Source organism: Hippopotamus amphibius, chromosome 6 (assembly GCF_030028045.1).
Source record: "Hippopotamus amphibius kiboko isolate mHipAmp2 chromosome 6, mHipAmp2.hap2, whole genome shotgun sequence".
In the NCBI taxonomy this organism is placed as follows: domain Eukaryota; kingdom Metazoa; phylum Chordata; class Mammalia; order Artiodactyla; family Hippopotamidae; genus Hippopotamus; species Hippopotamus amphibius.
The window spans coordinates 79292139-79315265 of record NC_080191.1 but is presented as its reverse complement, the minus strand read 5'-3'; the positions used below and the strand labels follow the sequence as shown (position 1 = coordinate 79315265).

Genomic DNA, 23127 nt, shown 5'->3' with positions numbered 1-23127 from the left:
TTAACTTTACGTTACAATAGAATGCATTTACTTAAAATTAAAGGCGAATTTAATAGCATAGATATCTTGTTTATAAGACTTTGTTTAACCTCTCAAGTTCTTGCGTGGTACTGAGTGTTTTATTGAGCCTTTTTTTTTTTTTTTTCCTGTTTACAGCTACGGCAGTCTCCAGCGAACAGAATCCTGTTATTATAATCGCTGTGGTTGCAGTGGCTGGGACCATCATTTTGGTGTTCATGGTCTTTGGTTTCATCATTGGAAGAAGGTAGAACACAAATCTGTTCTAATCTCTAACATAGGATGTATTGATTTTTCAGAATTATGTCAGCCTATTACTTATTGTTTAGTTTAGAATATTAAAGAGTAAATGCACACATGCTTTGTCTCATATGAAACATTAAAGGTCAATAAATTTTCATTCTCTCAAGGTCAGAATACAGTGTGAGCCTGATCACTGCCTTTAGTTTAAGAGGAATAAGTACTGTAATTTCTGTTGGGTGACTTTTTATTAGTTATTTTCAGAGTTAGATTTTCATAATAAATATAGAAGACACCTGGGGAAAGATTTACTCTTTTAGTTAATGGTTTGTGCAAACCATTTAAAATCTGTTGTTGTTGTTTTTCAGGAGAAAATATAGGCAAATATTCACTCGTTGATAAAGCTAAGTCTACACAATATGTCCCTTCCACAATGTCACACAAAGAGTTTATATTCTTTGCATTTTTAAAATCATGTTAATTGCTATATGAAGTTCAGAATATGGACAGGAAATTTATGTATTTTGATTATAGCTCTAACTAGCATGTTCTTAAATAATTAAGGTATATTATACTGAATTTTAAATATATAAAGTGAGATTATTGATTGAGATCATCAAAAATTTGATTTTTTTCCAGGCACTGTGGCTATAGCAAAGCTGACCAAGAAGGGGATGAAGAGCTTTACTTTCATTGTAAGTGTTTGGCTTTTCTTTATTATTATGTATCCCAGTTAATACAGAAACCTGGTTGTTTACTGGCATGCATAACGTCCTAACGCATCAGGCTTGGAAATATATCATGAGCTCAAAATGTTGCTTTAAAGCATTTGAACAAGATACGTAGGATGAAAATCATATGATGTGAATTTTTTAAAAAATATATTCAGAAATGTAATCTCTTATAAGAAATTTTAATATAACTTCAAGGATATTCAGCAGCTTTTATGTCACAATTGTTCCTTTTGCAAACTTTGCCCAAATGTTTCATATCATTCTAATACTGATTTAAATGTTGCATGCGCCCATGTTCTAGCTCAAGAATTCATTTCAAATTAGAAAGATAGGCCCTTTTTTTCTACCCAATGAGTGATGCTATAATGAAAGACTAAGCTAAGGAGCCTCTTTCTCTCCATCTACTGTAAAATGTCCATCACAGAGAGGTATTTCAAGGGACGTAAATAGTATAATAATAGGATTCAATCCTCTGATGTTTTCCTGTGAATTTGGGCTACCTGATTCTTAAAAGTTCATTTTAGAAGTCATATCAGAAGAAAGTTCAGGGAACCAAAGAAAATAGATGCCTGACTGCATTAATCTTGTTGCACGTGGATGGCAAGTGAAAAACAGAGCCATGCATGTGAATGTTGACTTTTCACAGTCAAAGTAAAATCCTACCAGGGAAATGATTTCAATTCTGATAGTTGATGATGCTTTTATCCAAACTCATTATTCCTATTTTTAATCCTTGAAAATGTTAAAAGATAATTTAATGGATTATTTTCTTAGTAACCATAATCTTTATTAAAATTTCTCATAGGTAGATAAAATTCCTATAAATGGCATAAGAGTGACATCTATTTTCATGTTATGTATCAAATTCTTATATCGGTATCTAAGAAGATACTGTCATGTACCCCTTCTGAAGTCACAGGACTGTGTTAGCATCAGTCAGGGAAATGTGTGGTTGAAAAAACACAGAATTATGAACACCATTATTGTCATTCCTAAGTTTCTTCAGTGTATTATTAATTGTTGAATCAACAGTTCCCTTGACTTTAATTTTCAAAAGAGAAGTGGCTCTACATAATACATATCCAAATTGATGATGAAACTGTAAAATTCCAACCACTGAAGGCAGGAAGGGTACTGGGAAACTAGAAATTATAGTGAAAGGTGTTTCCAGAGGGGGCTTTATCATGAAGCTTAAGGTTCAAGGCCCCTCACTTTCACAGACTCCTTTCAAGGCCCTGGAGGAGCCCTAGCAAGTTAGTGTATAGAATCTTTTTTGTTTTCCTAAGACGGTATCTAGAATTGTAGAAGGTTCAAGCCTCACAAAACTTAAATCTGCCCCTGATTATGACTGAATGCATGTGATTCTGCCACCTCCTCCCTGGGATTATTTGATATGCTGCCAATGTTGGTACTTCCTCTTGCTCATCTAGCAGTGATTTTGTGACAAGTCCCAGTGATGAGAGGACCATAGGCCGTTTATAGCTAGAGGATATACAGAAAAACTGGAAGTTATAATTTTTTTCTCTTTCATGACCTGAGAGAATACTTTTAACACTTCCCCAGACAGGAAGGAGAGCATCAAAACTTGAATGCCTTAATTTTTGTATCTAGTTTAAAATGTACATAGAAGAGTAACAAAAGACAGTGAATCCTGGAATCCCTGATTCTACCCATATGTGAATAATTTGATGGCAAAAATCATTTAATAATACCTTAATCAGTATGTCACTTTTCTTTTCTTTATTGTGGATATCTGAGACATTCCCAAATGCTTAAATGCTGCCTCTTAGTTTATTTGTTTTTAGCTTGCAAGTTAATGCTGAAGGTAAATTAAAGCATGGCTTACCTAAAACATGTTGTATAACCTTATGCTTAATTATCATCACTCAGTTTTAATATTTTGATGCCATTCCCTTTTTTTACATTTGACATCCAGTTTTAATTAGAAAAAGTAAAGCTGCATGTTTTACCTGCTAACATAGAAAAGATAAGTTTGATGTATATATAAACACTTTTCATCTCTAAAACAATATATCAATGGTGGTTTTAAGATATTTAACATTCATGAGAAATGTAAATGAGATATTAAAACGCAAAAAAGCTCACACTCTTAAATCAGGATAAGCAACAGACCAAAATATTCAGAAATTATGTCAAAACTTTTCTTATTTTAAAACATCCATTTTTTAAACAAATAATGAAAAAAATAAAGTACGCTTATGGTATCCAATGTTGGTAAATCCTTGATATTTTTGAATCACCCTTTTTACAAGGATGTCTTTTCTTGTCATTTGATGAGAACCAGGCATTTTATTTGATTTTATTACTGTATTTACAATACATAAAGTACAACAGTGTGGTCACTGGCTATTTACACGTTGGTGTCCTTTTATTCCTTTAGTATACAGACAATTTTCTTAGGTGCTAAGACACCAGATTGAATTTTTACAGAAACATGAAAGCAACCATTTAACTGGCTTTTAGAGCACTGAATTTAACAGAATGTCCAGTCATTTGTATCAGGTGCCCTCCACTCTCCATGGCCCCAAGTGCTACATTTAAAGATATAAACACAATGGAGGATTTAGTGAAGCAATTCCAATTTACATTTTGTTTCCTCCTACCGTTTCTTCTAACAATGTCTTCGAATCCAAGCTGGGCAGTATTTCATGCTTTTATGCCAAAATTGCTCTGGCCTGTCAAAATGTTTTATGACAGCTTGAATAAAGAACCATCAGAGACCCGTTTGAGATGCAGAAGGTTACCTCCAATCTAGCTCCCTTATCACAAAACCAAACCAAAAAAAAAAAAAAAAGAAAAGAAAAAAACAATGAAAGAGAGGATAAAAAGGGAGAAGATGGCTCATTCTCCAGCTGCCTGCCAATCTAGGAGGTTAACCTATTGTTTTCTTCCCTTCTCTCTTTTTCTCTTCCCCCCCTCTTCCCTGTACTCCTTTTTCTCTCTTTTCTCTTTCTATCCCCTCTCTCTTTTCTTCTTGTGTTTTTTTTTTTTCATGTTCAGCTTTAGTAACAAATGAGCATCTGTCAGTTTTATAAACTGCAACAGTAATTGTTTAAGACAATCAATTTTGGATAAACAATCAACTACAGCAGAATAAATCAAGATTTTTAAATCCCATTTTTCCTTTATACATTCTGCTTCTTTTTGTTTGTTATATGTTTATTTTAAAAATATAATTTCAATTTGATGTGATGACAGAAGCACAGTTAGGCTGCAGTGTGATACATGAAGAAGTATATTGTTCTCCAGATAGTAGGATTTAATGAAAAGATTGTTCAGTGGCTTTGTTAAAAACAATAAAGTTTTTCTGAGGATATAGTGTAATTCTTTTCATTGCATTAATATAACCAAATATATGCCTATCTCTCTTCTCTTTGTCTTTAACCAAATGATTAGATTTGGAATACATTATTGTAATTGATTTAAAGTTGACATAGCATTATCTGTTACCTGCATGCTTCTGGGTGCATTTTAAGAAGATTTTAACTTTTAAGATGATTCTATGTTGTTTGAATTCTGACTACCTTTTCTGAGGCATATTGGCTACCTCCACATAGCAGTTAAGATCTTCCAGAGCCTTATAATTGAAAGTTCATATAAATCATTCCTCTTTCAAATTGCTGTCATACATGGTTAGCAGATCCCAGGAATATTGTAAATTTTCTACCTTTACTCTGCACTTTGTACACCTGGCCTCTATTTCCCTTCAAGGTGAAGAAGAAACTGTGTCTTTAGTAGATTTCTCTCTGGTTCTGTGATAGCAGTCCCTCACATCTTGTATTAATTTATATGTGTGTGTCAATGGTGGTTGGTCTTTAAAAAAATAAATCTAAAGAATAAGTAAGATGTCTAACTGTTTTCAATATTGCTGTCAGTGTAGTAGGCTACCTGTAAATGAAATGTCTTCTTTTCCCAGTGTATTAATTTGATTGATTGACTGACTGATAGATTTACAAATGTGTTTCCAAGTCCATTACAAACCTCAGTATGGCTTGAACTATGCCATGATCGCAGTGAATTTAATTAAACCTCCAGTCTGATAAGAGTCATGTCAGAGAATTTTGGTGATGTCTTTTGTTGATGTACTGGAAAAGCAATTCAGTTAGTAACCTATGAGCTGGATCCTATGTTACCTATAGAAGCTTGCAGATAATACCTATACGCCTGCAGACTGAAGTAGTCTGTTAAAACTGCTGTGAATCAGGTGATGTGGAAGCAAGTTCACTGTTCCAAGGAGCACTCTGCATAATGAAATTCCTGGGCTGACTGCACAATAAGTGCTTTGCTTCATCACAGTCATGCTTTCTTACATCATTACAGTTAAATTTCCAGGCACCAAAACCTACATTGACCCTGAAACCTATGAGGACCCAAATAGAGCTGTCCATCAATTCGCCAAGGAGCTAGATGCCTCCTGTATTAAAATTGAGCGTGTGATTGGCGCAGGTAAGGCTGTTGCAGCTTCCTTGTTCAGCTGTTCCATTTAGCCAAGATCGAAAGTCATACATCATAATGACAGGCAAATAATTATACGTCGAGTCTAGAACCTTTGCATTTACCTGAACTGTGGCAAGCAATGAGCCTGTACTTGTTTATGAAATCTTAAGAAAAAAAGTGAAAAAGAAGCATGTGATGCAGAGAATCATGTATCTTTTGTCTTCTGCTGAATTTTTAAGATATGGTTCTTTTATAAGCTATCTCATAATAGTTCTGGCCCGTCCAAGAAATGACTGCATATTTAAAATAAGTAGAGTGTCCTGAATTTTGCTGGAGTATACATTTCCTCTGACTTGATGTACCATCTTCCTGCCAAGCTTTTATTTTTATCTTTTTTTTCTTGTATTTGTAGGTATTAGCTGTTGTACTGTTTAATTCCGTGTAGAAAATTAATATGTATGAATCATTTAAAGGGAACATTATTTTCTATGGATACAGTGTATCTTCATAACAATTATACATTTTTGGATCAAGCCCCTTAAATCTAGCAGACATAAGTACATATGAATTCCAGATTTTTCAATCTTTAAGAAATAGTTGCATCTCAGGCCGTGAAAACAATAGCAATGTTTAGAATTTGTCAGTGTGCCCTTTTACTCTAGTAAGCAGTGTGCATTATGCAGTGTATTTCAAACCTAAATGTTGTTTCCAAAAGAGGTTTTGTTAATCCAGCTTAAAAAACTAATAGTTTGTGTAACAGATAGTTTAGGAAAATTTAAAAGTGCTTATAAAGAATTTGATGCATTTCCTTTTAGAGAGGGAATGTTTCTGAAATTAAAATATATCTGCCTGTTCTGTTACTTCAGGAGAATTTGGAGAAGTCTGCAGCGGTCGTTTGAAACTTCCAGGGAAAAGAGATGTTGCAGTAGCCATAAAAACCCTGAAAGTTGGTTACACAGAAAAACAAAGGAGAGACTTTTTATGTGAAGCAAGCATCATGGGGCAGTTTGACCACCCAAATGTTGTCCATTTGGAAGGGGTTGTTACAAGAGGTAGATATTGATTATATATTTCATTTATCCAGTGAACTGTTAGAAATTAGTGTTATTTCATAGATGCTAAAAAACCAAATTGTAAATACATTGCATATTCTTAATGACTTTTTTTTCTTGGTATGTAACTGACTAAAACAATTTTCTTTTGTGTTACCATCTCAGATAAAAATTAGGATAAATGAATGCAGGTTTAAAGAATAAATCTGATAGATGGAGTGACAGATATTTTCATTTAGCTTCAAAGGCATGAAAGTAATACAGTTTAGTCTTTACATTTTCAGTAAAAGTGCCGTTTTCTCTGAGTTTTGTTCACATAGCAGGAGTTAGAAGAACAAACTGACTTTTATTGTTTAGTTTTATGAATCATGACCACGTTCCAAACAATTAATGACTCTCTGCGTTTAGCAGCAGCACTAGAAATGTTAGAAACACCGCTCACCCTGTCGGTCTTTCAAAAGAGCACCATGTGTTTTATCCAGGGTTAGAAAGAGAATAAATCCAATGTTTAGATTTTTTTCCTTATATACATTTTTTTTTAATTTTAGGGAAACCAGTCATGATTGTGATAGAATTTATGGAAAATGGAGCCCTAGATGCATTTCTCAGGGTAAGTAATGAAATTATTATCCAACTCTAAATATACTATACATGCTACCAATGTAACTTTCTGAACTTTTCTTTGCAGTGTAAAATGTGAGCAGTAGAAACTTTAATAGATCACAAAATTGTCTTTGAAAAGCAGGTTAAAAGAGTCTTAGACTGGATTGAACTAGAATGTTTTTGAGCAGTTAAGTGATACAACGTACACATAGTTAAAAATATTGGTATAATTTTTTAATTAATTAATTTATTTTATTTATTTATTGGCTGCATTGGGTCTTCGTTGTGGCACACAGGCTTTCTCTAGTTGCTGCGAGTGGGGGCTACTCTTCATTGTGGTGCACAGGCTCCTCATTGTAGTGGCTTCTTTTGTTGTGAAGCACGGGCTCTAGGCGTGTGGGCTTCAGTAGTTGCGGCACATGGGCTCAGTAGTTGTGGCTCATGGGCTCTAGAGCACAGGCTCAATAGTTGTGGCACACTGGCTTGGTTGCTCCGTGGCATGTGGAATCTTCCCAGGGCAAGGCTTGAACCCATGTCCCCTGCCTTGGCAGGCGGATTCTTTACCACTGTGCCACCTAGGAAGTCCTGGTATAATTTTTATACCAATTTTTATAATATTATAATATTCCATTGGTGTATGACCACAAGTACTAAGGATACCTGAAGCCCTGAAATTTGAATACCTGTTGTAGAGTAGCATTTTACCTTTTCAGTACAATTATAAATAAAATACCGAGGTAGTACAGAGAAGACTGAGAAGTGAGATAACCATTTAATGCTGGTAGGATGACCCCAGCTCTGCTCTGTGGAACCATTTCTGTTATGGTGTGAACCAAGAGCTTAAAATAAAGAATTATTAACATTAGAAAGTTAAAAGTATGTTATTTTTATAAATAATAAATTCTAAATGTAAAAACACACATGTTTTTATGCTCAGAGACTTTTCACCTAAGAACGTGAACATGTTAACATTTTTTCAAATGGCAAAGAGGAAACAACAGAACATACCTGATCTAGGATGACACATTCAATCTAGATTAATAAGCATTTGAGAGGTTTTTATTGCTGCATCTTGATCATATGCATAACTGTCAACTCTCTGGAAGAGAGCATCACCTAGCAAGTTCATCTACTCAAACCACTGTCCACATGCACCATATTTGTAATTCAGTTGGAGAAATCTGTGGGTTAAAAATAGGTTAAAAACAGATGGTGGCCTGTTGGTTACAAAGAGTTCTCAATCCCCTTTGCTGGTACATCTATCTTAGAGAATCTTTGTTGCAAGTAATTTAGCACAACAATGAAGAGTATAAGATGAAAACCAAGTCAGCCAGTATAATCCTTTTCTACCTCTTAGTTTCTCTTCATCTTTAGTTGAAACTTTTTTTGCCTTTTTTTTTTTTTAACCATTTGAAGAAAAAAAACCTAATATATGTCTTTATCCCTTTATATATTTTTAGATTACTTATATAATATTTTGGTAAGTGGGGAAAACAGCTGTCAGGGATAATGTTTTTAAATACTCCATTCCCTAACTTTGACTTAAAAATTAGTATTCTTTTGCATTTGCACAGTCTGAAGCTATTATTAATTAATATTAATAACATACAATATAAATAACTAAATGATTCCCAGAACTCTGTTTTGTATTACTTGACTATCAAGTTAAATCAGCACCTGTTATGTTTTTCACAAGTGTCTGTATTACATAGAAAATTAATTAGTAATTCCTGTTATAGAATAGAAGATGACTGGTGTGCAGACATTTTTTCATGGTGATTTTTTTTCCCTTTCAAAGTAGAGTTTTACTGGACTTTTATTTTTATCTTCCTGTAGAAACATGATGGGCAATTTACGGTCATTCAGTTAGTAGGAATGCTGAGAGGAATTGCTGCTGGAATGAGATATTTGGCCGATATGGGATATGTTCACAGGGACCTCGCAGCTCGCAATATTCTTGTCAACAGCAATCTTGTTTGTAAAGTGTCAGATTTCGGCCTGTCCCGGGTTATAGAGGACGATCCAGAAGCTGTCTATACAACAACTGTAAGGAAAAGTCTATACTGCATCTCTTCATATTCCTGAGATTTTCCTACCAAGAAAGCAGGGCTTAGTAATACAAAATTTAACAAGAGAAAAGAGGCAAATTGATCTCAGCTTTTTGTTGTTGTTGTTGTTGATGTTTTCCCCTTTTGGAAGAATCATTGTTGCTTTTACAGTCTACATATGGGCTAAGAGGAAAAGTAATGAGAAGAATGACAACAGCTTATTTTATATTGGGATGTTCATATAAATAATATACATGTACAACATTTGGTTTCTAGCAGAAAAACAGAATCCCATTTTAATTAAGATTTTTAGAAAATATTAACTATGCGAATTCTTATAACTTTTATAAGATTAGAAAAAAGGAAAATATATGAGGATTTACTTATATACTGTTTTTCCAACGTTTCATTCCATTTTAGTCGTTATTTTGCCTAATATGTCATTGTCTTTTTGACTAGGCTCTTGCCCTGCAGCCACATAAGTCCATTATTGATTTGCCTTAAAAATGAAAACTTATCATGACATTTTAAAAAATGGATTAGTAACTTTAAATACACTTAGAGAAATTCAAGATGAATAGTTCTGCTACTGCTGAACTGCCAGCCAAATATACAAATGTTTAACTGTAGCTTTATGGTTCTGCTATAATTGATTTTTACATTATATACATACCTAAAGTGTCAATTTCTTTTTATACAGGGTGGAAAAATTCCAGTAAGGTGGACAGCACCTGAAGCCATCCAATACCGGAAATTCACCTCAGCCAGTGATGTGTGGAGCTATGGAATAGTCATGTGGGAAGTTATGTCTTATGGAGAAAGACCTTACTGGGACATGTCAAATCAAGATGTAGGTGTTACACTACTTAAACAAAAAGGATTTATTTTATACATTAATATTCATATTATGGAAACGTGTAGGTAATGGCTCATAAGAAGAAACTTTTATAGAGTTATAAAAACATGATTGCTGAGTTTTCACAATTATCACCACAAACTACCACAATAATTACTATAAGTTAGTGGTTCAGTTAGTTTCATTTTGTCTTCATTTTGAAGATTTGCTTTTTCTTTTTTTATTTAAATTCTCCGGACATAATAGAAGCCGGCAAAGGATATTTCTGCTTAATAAAGGTAATGATGCTAGCTTGCACAGTGGGAGAGCCTGTGGAGGGGAGAGGAAGTAAGGTTGTGGTTTATTTTGTCTTTCTCATCTTCCTTTTTCTTTTAATTTCATGATAAAATCTGTTTAAATTACCTATTGCTGATTGATTTAATTAAAATTTAATTTCATGAGCTAACCCAGATTTTATGATCAATTTTGGTGTTTCATGCTGATATTTTAGAATATAATCACACTGGGAATATATTTGGAAATTTCTTTTAAAAATACAGTTTATTAAATGTGTATCCTGTTACTAAGGCATAAAATATGTTGTTATCCTTTGAGAAAAGAAGCTGATGAGAGTTCTTGAGCAGTATACCTCTCTCACCAAGAGACCATTTATAAAACAATGTAGCATAAGTGCAAGTAAATATTTGCTTATCTAAGTTGAATTTTAACAAAATTAACATTTTCTTAAACCAGAAACTTTCAAATACTGGCAGATTCATATGGCTTAATTTATTGAAAATATGAGTGAAATTTAGATAAAAGTAGAGCAAGTGTAAAATCTGGGAAGGTACCCTGGATTTAAACTAGAAATATGGAGAAGATTGGTTCATAGCTGATGAAAGAATTCGCCAAGGGAGCCCTTTGGGAAGTCCAGAAATAAACACTTAGTGAAGTGTATGGGGACCGACCAAATAGAGTCACTCACTTATAACGGAAATGCATACATGGTTAGTGATTTGAAATGAAGATTAGATTGGGACAAATTGATGAAAGCTTTTTTTGAAGGAGTTTGGAAATAGTAGAAATGCATGCTCTTAAAGACTAGAGTAAAACAATAAGTAGTGCTTGAAGAAAGTCTATATTGCCATTGAGAAGAAGGGTGAGACAAGCAAACGGTTTGGAGTAGTCAACTCTTGAGGTGCTATAAACATGGACAGCAGTAGAAGCTAAGGTTAAAGTAGAGTTAATTTTCAAAAACCAATCATGCTCATCATTGCTATATAAAAACAGCTGTCTTTGTTTTTTTATTTTAGAGTTTTCTTTATCAAGTTCCTGTGGTTCTTAAAACTTACAAATAGATATTTTTAGACAACTAAAATTAGACTGTAGGTAAGGTAATTTTCAGCACATTTTTTAACAAATTTCTGCATTGACTGAAAAATTCACAGCCTAAAGAGGGGGCGCTTTGAAACCAGTGAAATTTTTTGCTATTTTGAATTGAATAACGACATAAAACTTTTTTATTTGGGGTTTGTTTTTTTGTTTTTTTGGTTTTGGTTTTTGTTTTTCAAAGATAAAAGTCTGAATGATGAGTCTGTTTGGCAGAGGCAAAGTTGTTAATATTTGACAGGTCTCAGTGTCAGAGATTTCATGGACTGTCAAAATATGGGCAGACAAATCCTTGGGGCAGAGAAAGAGAAATATTTACATTCCCTAGACACTTGGTAGAGTTTCATTTCTTTTGACACCTTCCTTCTGTACTAGATTCAAACATAAAGGGAATGACAGGAATATAAGATGACTTAAATTCAAAGTTCACTTAACTTCTAAAAATAAATAATAGAAATGGTTGAGAAGAAAAAAAGTAAATATCTTCAATTTTAGTTTTTAGAATTCCCTATTGTTTGTTTTTCTTGAAAATTAAATATAAATATATATTTAGTCTAGCAAGTGTTAATAAATATTTTTACGGATCAAATGAAACTTTCATGGCTACAGTGAAGTTTAGTGCTGACTTAGAACGTTTAGCACTATCTTTCTTCTTTTTTTTTAATTGCAAAGGTCTGAATTATTAAATTATTAAATTCAAACACAAGCGGTTACTTGCACAGTTCAGTTTTAATAGTGAAATTGATATTTATATTCTTATTAAAGCACAGAATTCATTATATTTATGTTAAGCTGCTATTTGAGCAATTATATGTTTAATTTTCAATATACAAATGGTGGAAAAAACTGGATAGTTTAAAATAATGAATTCCATTCTAGCAAAAAAATTTTCTAGAGAAAAGCCTTTTTACTTGGAGTGTCTGGATAGGAGACCATGGAGAGACTTAAGTGATCTGCCAGCTCTCTGATGCACTTGGAAATCCTCTGTAATGTGAATATATTTTATTTTTCTGGGAATTTTGCTTTCATCAGATCTTCAGAGAGATTGTTTTTTAAAAATTAGTCTAGATTGATTGAGAGAATCAGCCTGATTGAGAAAATCGACTCACTTTATATTGTTTAAATTTAGTTACTAGAACTTTGTTAGGGATTTTAGAAATCCCTCAAATTTCAATACCTTGGATTATAAGAGACTTTTCTTAAGACACCATGAAAACAAGATCTAAGTTGATAGATAATGTTTGTTAGGAACTCCACAAAATTCCAGGCTGAAAGCTAAATAAAGTGAGGTTTCTGTGATCACTCTGAAGTGATGAAAAACGGGTACACTAGTCCCTTCGTAACCACGGGACATTGGTTCCAGGACCTTGGCAGATACCAAAATCTGAGGATGCTCAAGTCCCTTATATAAAATGACATTGTATTTGCACTAAAATTTGTTCACATCCTCTTGTATACTTTACATTATCTCTAGATTACTTATGATACCTAATACAATATAAGTACTATGTAAATAGATGTAAACACTAGGTAAATACAGTGCAAATAGTTACTGGTGTGTGGCAAATTCAAGTTTTGCTTTTTGGAATTTTCTGGTTTTCCTTTTTCTCTTGGAATATTTTGATCCACGGATGCAGAGTCTGAAGATGCAGAATCCGAAGAGGCAGAATCCTCCAAGGATATGGAGGGATGACTGTACTGTAAAATCAATGAGGTAGATAGTTGCCAGGAGGCTTTAGTTGCACTCTAGACCAGGGAATGAGCAAGAAAATTTAGGGAAAAGATATTATGCACGTGTATGAAGATACTCACACCCAAATAGGCTTATCACAGGATTACTGCTCATTGTTTTTCACGTGCCCATAACTTTCTTGAGTTTTAACTGCAACGGAAGCAGTTAGAATCTAGGTATTTGCAATTAAAACCAAGAGGGTGTGGGTTTTCCCAGTACATTTCCAACTTTCATTCTTCTTTAAAATCTGTAGGTGTTTAGCCCTTTCCATTAATGACTTTTCAAAGATAAAATGTATGGATATAGATGCAGTCAAATATAATAAGTAATACACAAATTGGAAATACTCACATGTGGCATTCACGGTAGCTGTCTTTTGATTGAATTTATGTCTTAATTTGTCCAAATATAATTTTCATAGTCAAATCATGACATTTTAAAATTCTTCATTATTTGGACTACTTTGTTTATAGTGCTCAGCAAAGTTGTTTCTTCTTACTTTAAGGTAGGCCAATAAGTCATCCGTTTTACTAGCAGGTAGCCATAAGGGTGGTAAAAAATTAAGCTTCCATAAAGATAGGAAACATAAAAATAATTCCTAAAGTGGTCCGTGAAAAGACATTTAAGAGCTTTGAAAATATAACATGCTTGTAACTAAATTTATTCTCAGATAAATTGTGAGCCCTTAACTTTTCCCACTGACATTACTTTGATTTTTTTTATATTAAGATATAAAAAATTGTGGATTTTTTGGTAAAACTTTGCCATAATCCTGTATGTGGAGTCTAAAATATTTAATTGCATAAAGTGTGGGTTGTTATTGTGAGGTTAATGAGATGAAAATGGGCATAAGTGGAGAACAGAAGCCAGTCATGCTATATCCCATTTTGAGTTATCACCAGCCTGTTATCATGGGGTCTGTCCGTGCTCCTTTTTCTCTTAATTACAGTGTCATACTGTAGTAATACTGAAATACATCTCGGCAAGCAAATGTGTTTGTTTTCCAAGTACTTCTTTACAGTCTATACCAAAGAAGTGTCCCCTGTTGGATCCCAGTGTTCTTTTAAAATGTCATTTACCCTAGTCACTTCCTATTCTTCCGGGAATGATCTAGAGTTAGAAATTGCTTTGAATGTTTTTCTTTTTTTCTTTGACTTTTATTCGAATGCTCAGGCTACATCTAAACAGACAAATCCAAGGGGTTTCTAGTAATTTCAAAAAAAAGATGTTTAAATGAATTCCATGGATAATTACATAACGCTTTAAGAAGTGTAGGATCAGTCATCTTACTGTGTGTTTTGTTGTTTCCCAGAATGTGTAATTATTTGCACAGCACACTCTTTGTTTTCCCAGTTGGAAATATAATGCAGCTCTCAATAGCATCGGCTCTGGTCAGGCAGCCTACACCAAATTCTGTCTTCTACTAACAGCTTTGTGATGTTTTCCCAGTGCTTAACTTCTCAGCACCTCTGATTCTTTGTCTCTAGAATCAATATAATAATACTTGCCTAATAGGTTTTTGTAAAGATTAAATGAGATAAGTAATACAGTGCTAATCATATAGTAAGTGTTCAATAAATATTTACTATGATTATTGTATCCTTAGAAGATAAGTTGTTTTTCTGGCAGGCTAACCAAATGAAACCTGCGGAACCTCAGACCTCAGTTCCTACCTGAATCATCCCTTGAGGGCAGGTTTATCCTCAACAGGCTTGCCCAGAATTATGCCAAACTGTTCTCTATAGAGACTAAGGTTCCCAGCACGTATTTCTGGCACCCCTGAGGGTAGGAGCGTGATTGTTAACGGGAACTTTGGGGTCCCAAAGTCCACTCCCAATCCAGAGCATCTCTTATTCTAAATGTTATACTTTCCTGCTGCTCCTTTAAAAATTTGTAAACCACTGTGTTTTTGAGAGCTAGAAGTTTCATTTTGTATTGATGGAGGTTCTCTCCTCTAATAACAGGAATCGTCGCATTTCTGTAATGCAATAGGATAACTACAGAAGTTCATTAACTCTTTCTGTAAGAGTTATTTCATGTTCCTCTGCATTATTCATTGCCACAAAGATTTAAGAATGTATTGTGCTCAAAGCCAAAGAATCCTAATTGGAGAACTGTTGAAGAGTATCATGTCTAGAGGATCATGATAAGGTTTAGATGTTCGTTTAAAAGATTATTTAGAGGGAAATAAAAGAGGAAAGATTTCTCTACCTGCATTGTTCCTTTGAGGACTTCTGAGAAAAAGCTACAAGTGAGGAAATAGGAGGTGGTAGAAAATAATAAGCACTCCCTCAGTCTTATGAGCATGGGGATGGAGTCCTGTCAATTCACAAAAATACTGCATATGTCCAAATACAAGCAACCTCAAATATGAGGAAAGCACTGTTTTCCCGGTTAAAATAAAATGCCCTCCAATTCGTTATTATTTGGTCATTTTGAATATATAAAGTTTTACTGTTTACTAAGTTACTTATTCACAAGTTGAGCCACTGTTTAAATAACTTCATCCAGCTTTCCAAAGCACATTATTTTTAGTTTTATCTAACTTGTTTAACATAGAGCACTTTTGAATCCTAAAATAGCACTGTCTCTGGAGTGTCATACAAAGCCACGTGAAATTCTTTGCATTTAAAAGGATTTTTAAAATTTAATTCCTCCTATACTTATATATCTGTGATCTTTGCAGAGCTCCCATTTGTGTATGTTTTCTTATGTGCTTTTTAAAGGGATATTTTAGAGGAATATTTACAATGATAACCAACATTTGTAGTTATAGAGTCATAACCAGGAAAATTTTAAAAATTCGGTCACATGACTTTCACTAGCCTATAATACCAACACTGATTCAAGTCACTTAAGGCTAAGGTGTTTTCTCCATAGCTGTTATTCAAAATAAAGTACTGAAGGAAAGATCCCATAATGTGAGACTTTGTAAAGAAATAGCTACATAACTATGAGATAATGGCTCCATTACTGCAAGAATATATATATTCTTATATATTCTCTCTATATATATATATTCTGTGTGTGTACATATATATACGTTGTATTTTAATCGATTATGTTCATGCTATTTTTTACAACACTTCCCCCCACCCCATACCAATTTAACGAAACAAATATAAAGGTAACATTTTAAAAACTACTGTATTCAAAATTAGTAATAAACTTTAGGGTAAATAAGCTTAAACAGCACTGTATACACACACACACACACACACACACACACACACACACACACAGAGTTCCTGATACATATATGAAAAAATACTATTATTTGAGTATATTGTATTTAGGAAGTAGTATCATCAGAAAGTGGTGACTAATTGGCTGTACATGTAAGAGGATCTAGATTGTTCTCATTTCAGCTCTCTGGATGGGATGACTGGAAGTGTCATTAATTGAAAGAGTAAGAGCTTTGGGGAAAGGTAAAAAAATTCAATTTTAAAAAAATATGAGGTTCCTATGGAAAATCCAGGGGAAGATGTCTAGTAAACTGATGGACGTACAACCTAGTGATCAGGGGAGAATTTGGGCTAAGGATTTTATACTTATGAAATTTTTCAAAAATTACTAAATTTAAGTTTATCTCTTTACCTTTTAAACTTTATCAATTTGCACATATAAATTTTCCTTAAAGAAAAGTGGACACTGTTTTTCTTATACAAAGGATTTTCTTTAAAAGTGGTTGATGCTAGCTACTTTATTTATTCCATCCTACAACCTTTTACATTTTAATGTACTATTCATGAATGTCAGCAAGCATCTAAAGGATGTGTTTCCTTACAAATATCGAGTTCATCAACATTTCTTAAAGCCAGCTTTTGTCTTCCTACTTAGTCCTATTGTCTGCAAAAACTCAGGGTTACCTCTTTTTTTTTTTCAGAGAGTCATTTTTTTCCTATATTTCTATTACTATTATGTTAGTATCAAAGGATTTGTTAATCCCCCTTAAATAATATTTTGATGTTTTACAAGTCCTTCTTGTTTGTGTTTTTTTACTTTCTGGTTATTTTCCGTGTGCTGCTCAGATTTGTAACAATGTTTGATTTTAAAATCTTTTTTTTTTTTTTTTTGCTCTCCATATAAGTAAAAAACCCAAGTCTAAATAAGTAATTTTTGGACTTTCTGATTGCCGTGTACAAATGTTTATGGAGGCTTAGTTTGCATTAACATTCAAAGCTTGATACCAATAGCCTCTTAGGCTGTCATTAGATATAAATAGGCAGTGATGTCCGTATAAAAGAGTGGGAAAACTGATTTGTAATCTTTCCCAATTTCCTGGTATAACCCTTTCCCACTTCCATCCCCCAAGATTGGTTTCAGTCTGCCTGTGTGAGTAAGGTCACTGGACTTGGAGTTGGGAAGTGATCTAATCACCTTTACGCACAATACAAAACAGTTCTAGCACAACACTGTATCTTGTAACACTATACACTTCATAAGTATATAAGCTGCATATTGTTGAAAATAATAGTATGCTTGGTAACATTTTCTGTCATAATACATTCAAGTATTTTGATATCTTGTTGAAAAGTATTATTTGAACTCTGCAAAAAGTGAAACTTTGTGGGGAGGGGTGCTAATTCTGGGTAACTCAGAACTTCTTTTTACAACTTGAGGAATTCATAAATGTATGGAAAAATATGTACATGCACAGCTATATACAATAAAATCGTTCCATAACATCTTCCCCTTTGAAAACCTCTGGGATGACATTAAAAAATTTTCCATCTGTTGCACCCTGGGTGAACTTAATTGCTACTCCCTATTGCTGAATTAACTAGGAAATGTCATCATATCCTGTTCTTCATGCACCCCTTAATAACATGCTTTAAATTCATGAATGTTTTGGAAAAAATAAGTAAGTCTTTTGCATAGCAGTGTGCTTTACTCTTATCTGGATAAATCACTTTGCCTCCTGGGCAATTCATTTTATTATAATTGAACCTCAGTCAGTAATATTTTAATGTCCTTTTGGCTATTAGGTGATAAAAGCAATAGAGGAAGGTTATCGTTTACCAGCACCCATGGACTGTCCAGCTGGTCTTCACCAGCTGATGCTGGACTGTTGGCAGAAGGAACGTGCTGAAAGGCCAAAGTTTGAACAGATAGTTGGAATTCTAGACAAAATGATTCGAAACCCAAATAGTCTGAAGACACCCCTGGGAACATGTAGTAGGTAAGAAATAGCTAAGGAAATGAAATCTGGGAGAAATTCAGATATTCACATGAACCACTTATCTCCTCGGCCCCCCTACCCCAATGGCAAATCGATATTTGTGTTAAATTGTTAAAGTCCATATTAAATTTCTTATCTTTCCAGAAGTTTTTATTTTTTTTTCTCTTCAGATGGCTTACCTTCATTAAATCAGTGTTCAAAGAGATCTATCAATTATTATTGCCTTTTGTATAATTTATGATCGCTATCACTGGCTGTCATTTTAGAAAAATTTCTCAACTGGATTTGTGTGAGTTGATGGCATTTCACCGTTTCACACCGTTATTATTACATGGATGTTATTGCTGTTGCCTAGTTTTTTTATTATATCCGTATTATATGTTGGATTGTTTTGCTTTGAGTTTGATAGTAAAATGATTCCATGAAGTTAAAGATTATAAAGGTAACTCAGTACACGAGTTAAGAAAGAGCCTTGCCGCCCCATTCATGTTTCACACATGGCTTGCACCATGGTCATGTAGATTAGTGGTTATTCGGCTTCAGCTGCCAGCTAGACCTGTTGCTCTGTCGTCTGTACTGTAGTTGGCCCTCGTGGAGGTGTGTGAACTCACAAGGTGCTCACAATGGTGCCCTTGCTACAGTGGGTGCACTATGTTCTCAAAAGCACCCTCTGAACAAGTTAGTGCACAGTCAAATGTGCTTTCTTTGCTCCCAGTTACTTTCAGAGAAGCAAATGAACAAATATTTACTGATTACAAATATTATTGGCCATCCTTTGAAAAATACATGGAAGATGCAATCTGCCGGTCATCATATCTAAATAAAATAGAAATTTTGGAGTGAGTAGTTTTTTTTTTTTAATTGAAGTACAGTTGATTTACAATGTGTTAATTTCTGCTGTACAGCCAAGTGGTTCAGTTAAACATATATAGGAATTCTTTTTCATATTCTTTTCCATTATGGTTTAATCACAGGATATTGAATATAGTTCCTTGTGCTATACAGTAGGACCTTTTTGTTTATGAATTTGGAGTTTGTAGTTATTGAGCGACCTTTACACATTAGATTTTTATTAGCTTATCTATTTGTTATTATAACATCAATTAACATATGTAATTTTATTCTTTATATCCTTATTTTTGTGGGGGCCAATGCATGCTTTCTTTAGTAATTCATGAAAAGATTTGCTTTTCTGTTTTATTCTCACCTAGGCCAATAAGCCCGCTTTTGGATCAAAACACTCCTGACTTCACTACCTTTTGTTCAGTTGGAGAATGGCTACAAGCTATTAAGATGGAAAGATATAAAGATAACTTCACAGCAGCCGGCTACAACTCCCTTGAATCAGTGGCCAGGATGACTATCGAGTAAGCTTAAACTTTTAAAATTATATTTAAGAATGTATCAGGTGCAATCCAAATGTTATTCATGACATTAGGTATATGACATTAGGTTATCTTCCACATATTAAAGAGGTATGAACCCTAAAATCAGGGAGAAAAGTATCTCTTTAATAAGTGCCTACTATGTCCCAGGCATGTTGCTAAACAGACTTCTGAACATACAGTATCTTTTTTAACCTTCATGGCAACAATTTTATTGTCAGTAGTTTCACATACAACAAGGCTAAAGCTCAGAGAATTTAAATATTTGCCCTAAACTGACTCAAAAGTAAGTGGTAGCTAATTTGTCTCCATAACCAGAGTTCAGAACTCCGCCCAGTGAAATTTCCTCTTCCATTAACCACTGTATTATCTATTTTTTTAATTTTTATTTTATATTGGAGTAGAATTAACAATGTTGTGTTAGTTTCAGGTGTACAACAAAGTGATTCAGTTATACATGTATAACTATTCTTTTTCAAATTCTTTTCGCATTTAGGTTATTACAGAGTATTGAGCAGAGTTCCCTGTGCTATACAGTAGGTCTTTGTTGGTTATCTATTTTAAATAAAGCAATGTATTTATATCAATCCCAAACTCCTGCTGTATTGTTTAGATTCCTAGTCACTGGGGAAACTTTCTCCATTGCAAAAGATGATTTTTTTCAACAAGTTTGTATCAGACATTAAAAATCCCAAAATTTCAATACTAAAATGTATTATGAAATCCAGTATGATCACCTTCTGAAGAGGTCAAAGGAAGCTTAATTCAAGTAACCATAATAAGAATTTAACTTAAGTTTTGGAAAGTTTGTGATTGATTAATTTTTTTAAATTGAAGAATGATAAAACAATTTTTGTTTTATCAATAAAACAATTTTTAAAATTGCTATGAACTGGAGATGAAAAGAATTAAATTTTTCTTTCCGGCTCCATCACTAATTATGTGGTCTTAAGAAATACATTTAGTGTCTCTGGACCTCAGCTTCCTTGGCTGCAGCATAACTCTTGTCGGTAATTCAGTTCCCCTCAGTCATTGTGTTTGAAAATGGGAAACAGTTATCAAGCTTCTATTAGTGGGATGCTATTTATGTACTGTTGCAAGAAGTGTTTCACATTTTTCGGATGAGAAGAAAGCCAGCAATAACATAGTCTTTCCTGGCACGTCAGGAAATGTCGCATACATGAGTTTCGGCATGTGCATGCTCTCTGGTTTGGTTTTCTGCTGGGCAGCACATGGGTAGGCCTGATGTAATTACCCCTGTCTCTCCAAAGTAATCCACTCCCCTGAAAAACTGTGCTTCTCAAAGTCTTATTAGACCATGGCTATGAAATACTACAGTACTCTACTGTGGCTATATTTTAGCTACTTGTAAATACCTGAGCTCAGTCTTTTTGGCTAGCAAGAGAGGTATCGGTCCATACACAGATACAGCTGGCTTCTGGCAAATTTAAGCCATTAAGCATAGGCATTGCACACTTTAAGGAATATTTTTTTTTCCAAAATGTGATCAAATGATAGAACTAAACTGAAGTAAGTATACAACCAATAATATGCTCAGAATTACCATATGCTAATTAAACTCAGTACAATACTTTGTATGATCCTTGATGACTCTTGATCTATTAGAGCCAAGAAATGTTTCTCTTCATAGTATATCCTATTTTAACAATTAAACATTTTAAACTTCACTTAGGTTCAAGAATACTACATTTCAAATAACGTTTTCTAACCTTACCTTAAGTTAATAATAATTTTAAGACTTTGATCATTTCTTATATAAAAGGTCCAGTCAATTTAAAAATAACTTCTCAGGACACATTGAGAAGCTGAGTAGCAGGTTTTTACAGAGGAGAACGTTGATTCAGGTTGCCACTCCGACCCACTGCAGGAATAGGATCCTAATAGCCAAGAACACTAAGATAGGATCTGTGTGCCTAAGACAAATAGATTCTTTACTTAAAGAGTTGATGACAGTTTAGTACCAAATACATTTTCTGAATGGTAACTAATAAAAATTGCATTTGTCTTTTTCAGGGATGTGATGAGTTTAGGGATCACACTGGTAGGTCATCAGAAGAAAATCATGAGCAGCATTCAGACTATGAGGGCACAGATGCTCCATTTACATGGAACTGGCATCCAAGTGTGATAAGCATTTCTCCCTGATGAGGGAGATTATGGACCACGAGAGAACAGTACTGGCCGTCAGTATATGCATAGAATGCTGCTAGCAGACAGTTGATGTCCTGGGTCCTTCCTACAGGGAAGAGAAGATATAAGAAGCACCTATAGACTTGAACTCCTAAGTGCCACCAGAATGCATAAAAAGGGGATTTAGGACCCACCACTGGTGGCCAGGAAAACAGCAGTGACAATAAACAAAGTACTACCTGAAAACCATCCAAACACCTTGAGCTCTCTAACCTCCTTTTTATCTGATAGACTTTTTAAACTGTACATAAAGAATTTAAGAAAGAATATATTTGTCAAATAAAATCATGATCTTATTGTTAAAATCAATGAAATATTTTCCTTAAATATGTGATTTCAGACTATTCCTTTTTAAAATCATTTGTGTTTATTCTTCATAAGGACTTTGTTTTAGAAAGTTGTTTATAGCTTTGGACCTTTTTAGTGTTAATCTATGACACATTACTACACTGGGTACCTTTGAAAGAATCTCAAATTTAAAAAAAAGACGTAACATGATTGAAGATATATCTCTGTTAGAACATTGGTATCCCTTTTGTGCCATTTAATTTTGTTTAATCAGTGCTGTTTTGATATTGTTTGCTAATTGGCAGGTAGTCAAAAAAATGCAAGTTGCCAAGCGCTCTGATATTTTTTAAAAAGAATTTTTTTGTAAAGATCCGACAACATACTATCTTTTCAATGAAAAAAGCAATAATGATCCATAGATACTATAAGGCACTTTTAACAGATTGTTTATAGAGTGATTTTACTAGACAGAATTTAATAAAAACTCAAATTGTAGGTTTATGATTATAAAAAAATATGAGGCACTTCATCTAAAGAATGCTGGTGAAAGCAAGTCTCTGAAAGCGGGAACTATCCAGTGTTATCTAAAGTTTAATCTGAGCACATCACGAGTTTTTCAATATCGAGACATTAGGAAACTTAGGAGAAATAGTTGACATATATTTTATATCCTATTCTGTTTAATGCAGTCCAAACATGGAAGGAAAGAATTAAGTTTTATATTAGAACTCTGAAGCATGATAAAAGGGGCAGTTCACAATTTTCACCTTTCAAAAACAAATCTGCTGCACAGAGTATCACCCGTGCAGTTTGAAAAGAAAAGAGGCTTTTTATTTGTGAACACTGATGTGAAAAGCTTGTTAAATGAAAGAACTCTTTTTACCGTGTAAGGAAGAGGTGAAGGATCTGGCTTTTTTTTTTAAGCTTTATTTATTAACCCATATTATTTGAT

General features: G+C 33.7%; 1 protein-coding gene across 1 annotated transcript in view; it reads left to right on the top strand.

The window, feature by feature from the left end:
• The window catches only part of EPHA7 (EPH receptor A7), a 166314-nt gene extending 144489 nt beyond the window's left edge, over positions 1–21825 (top strand). The window contains 12 exon segments of the mRNA XM_057738446.1: positions 157–265; positions 898–953; positions 5334–5459; positions 6317–6502; positions 7051–7112; positions 8942–9164; positions 9167–9187; positions 9190–9213; positions 9891–10003; positions 18098–18291; positions 19503–19658; positions 21711–21825. Of these exon segments, the coding sequence (XP_057594429.1) occupies positions 157–265; positions 898–953; positions 5334–5459; positions 6317–6502; positions 7051–7112; positions 8942–9164; positions 9167–9187; positions 9190–9213; positions 9891–10003; positions 18098–18291; positions 19503–19658; positions 21711–21825 (1385 nt within the window).
• Positions 21826–23127: the final 1302 nt, after the last annotated feature.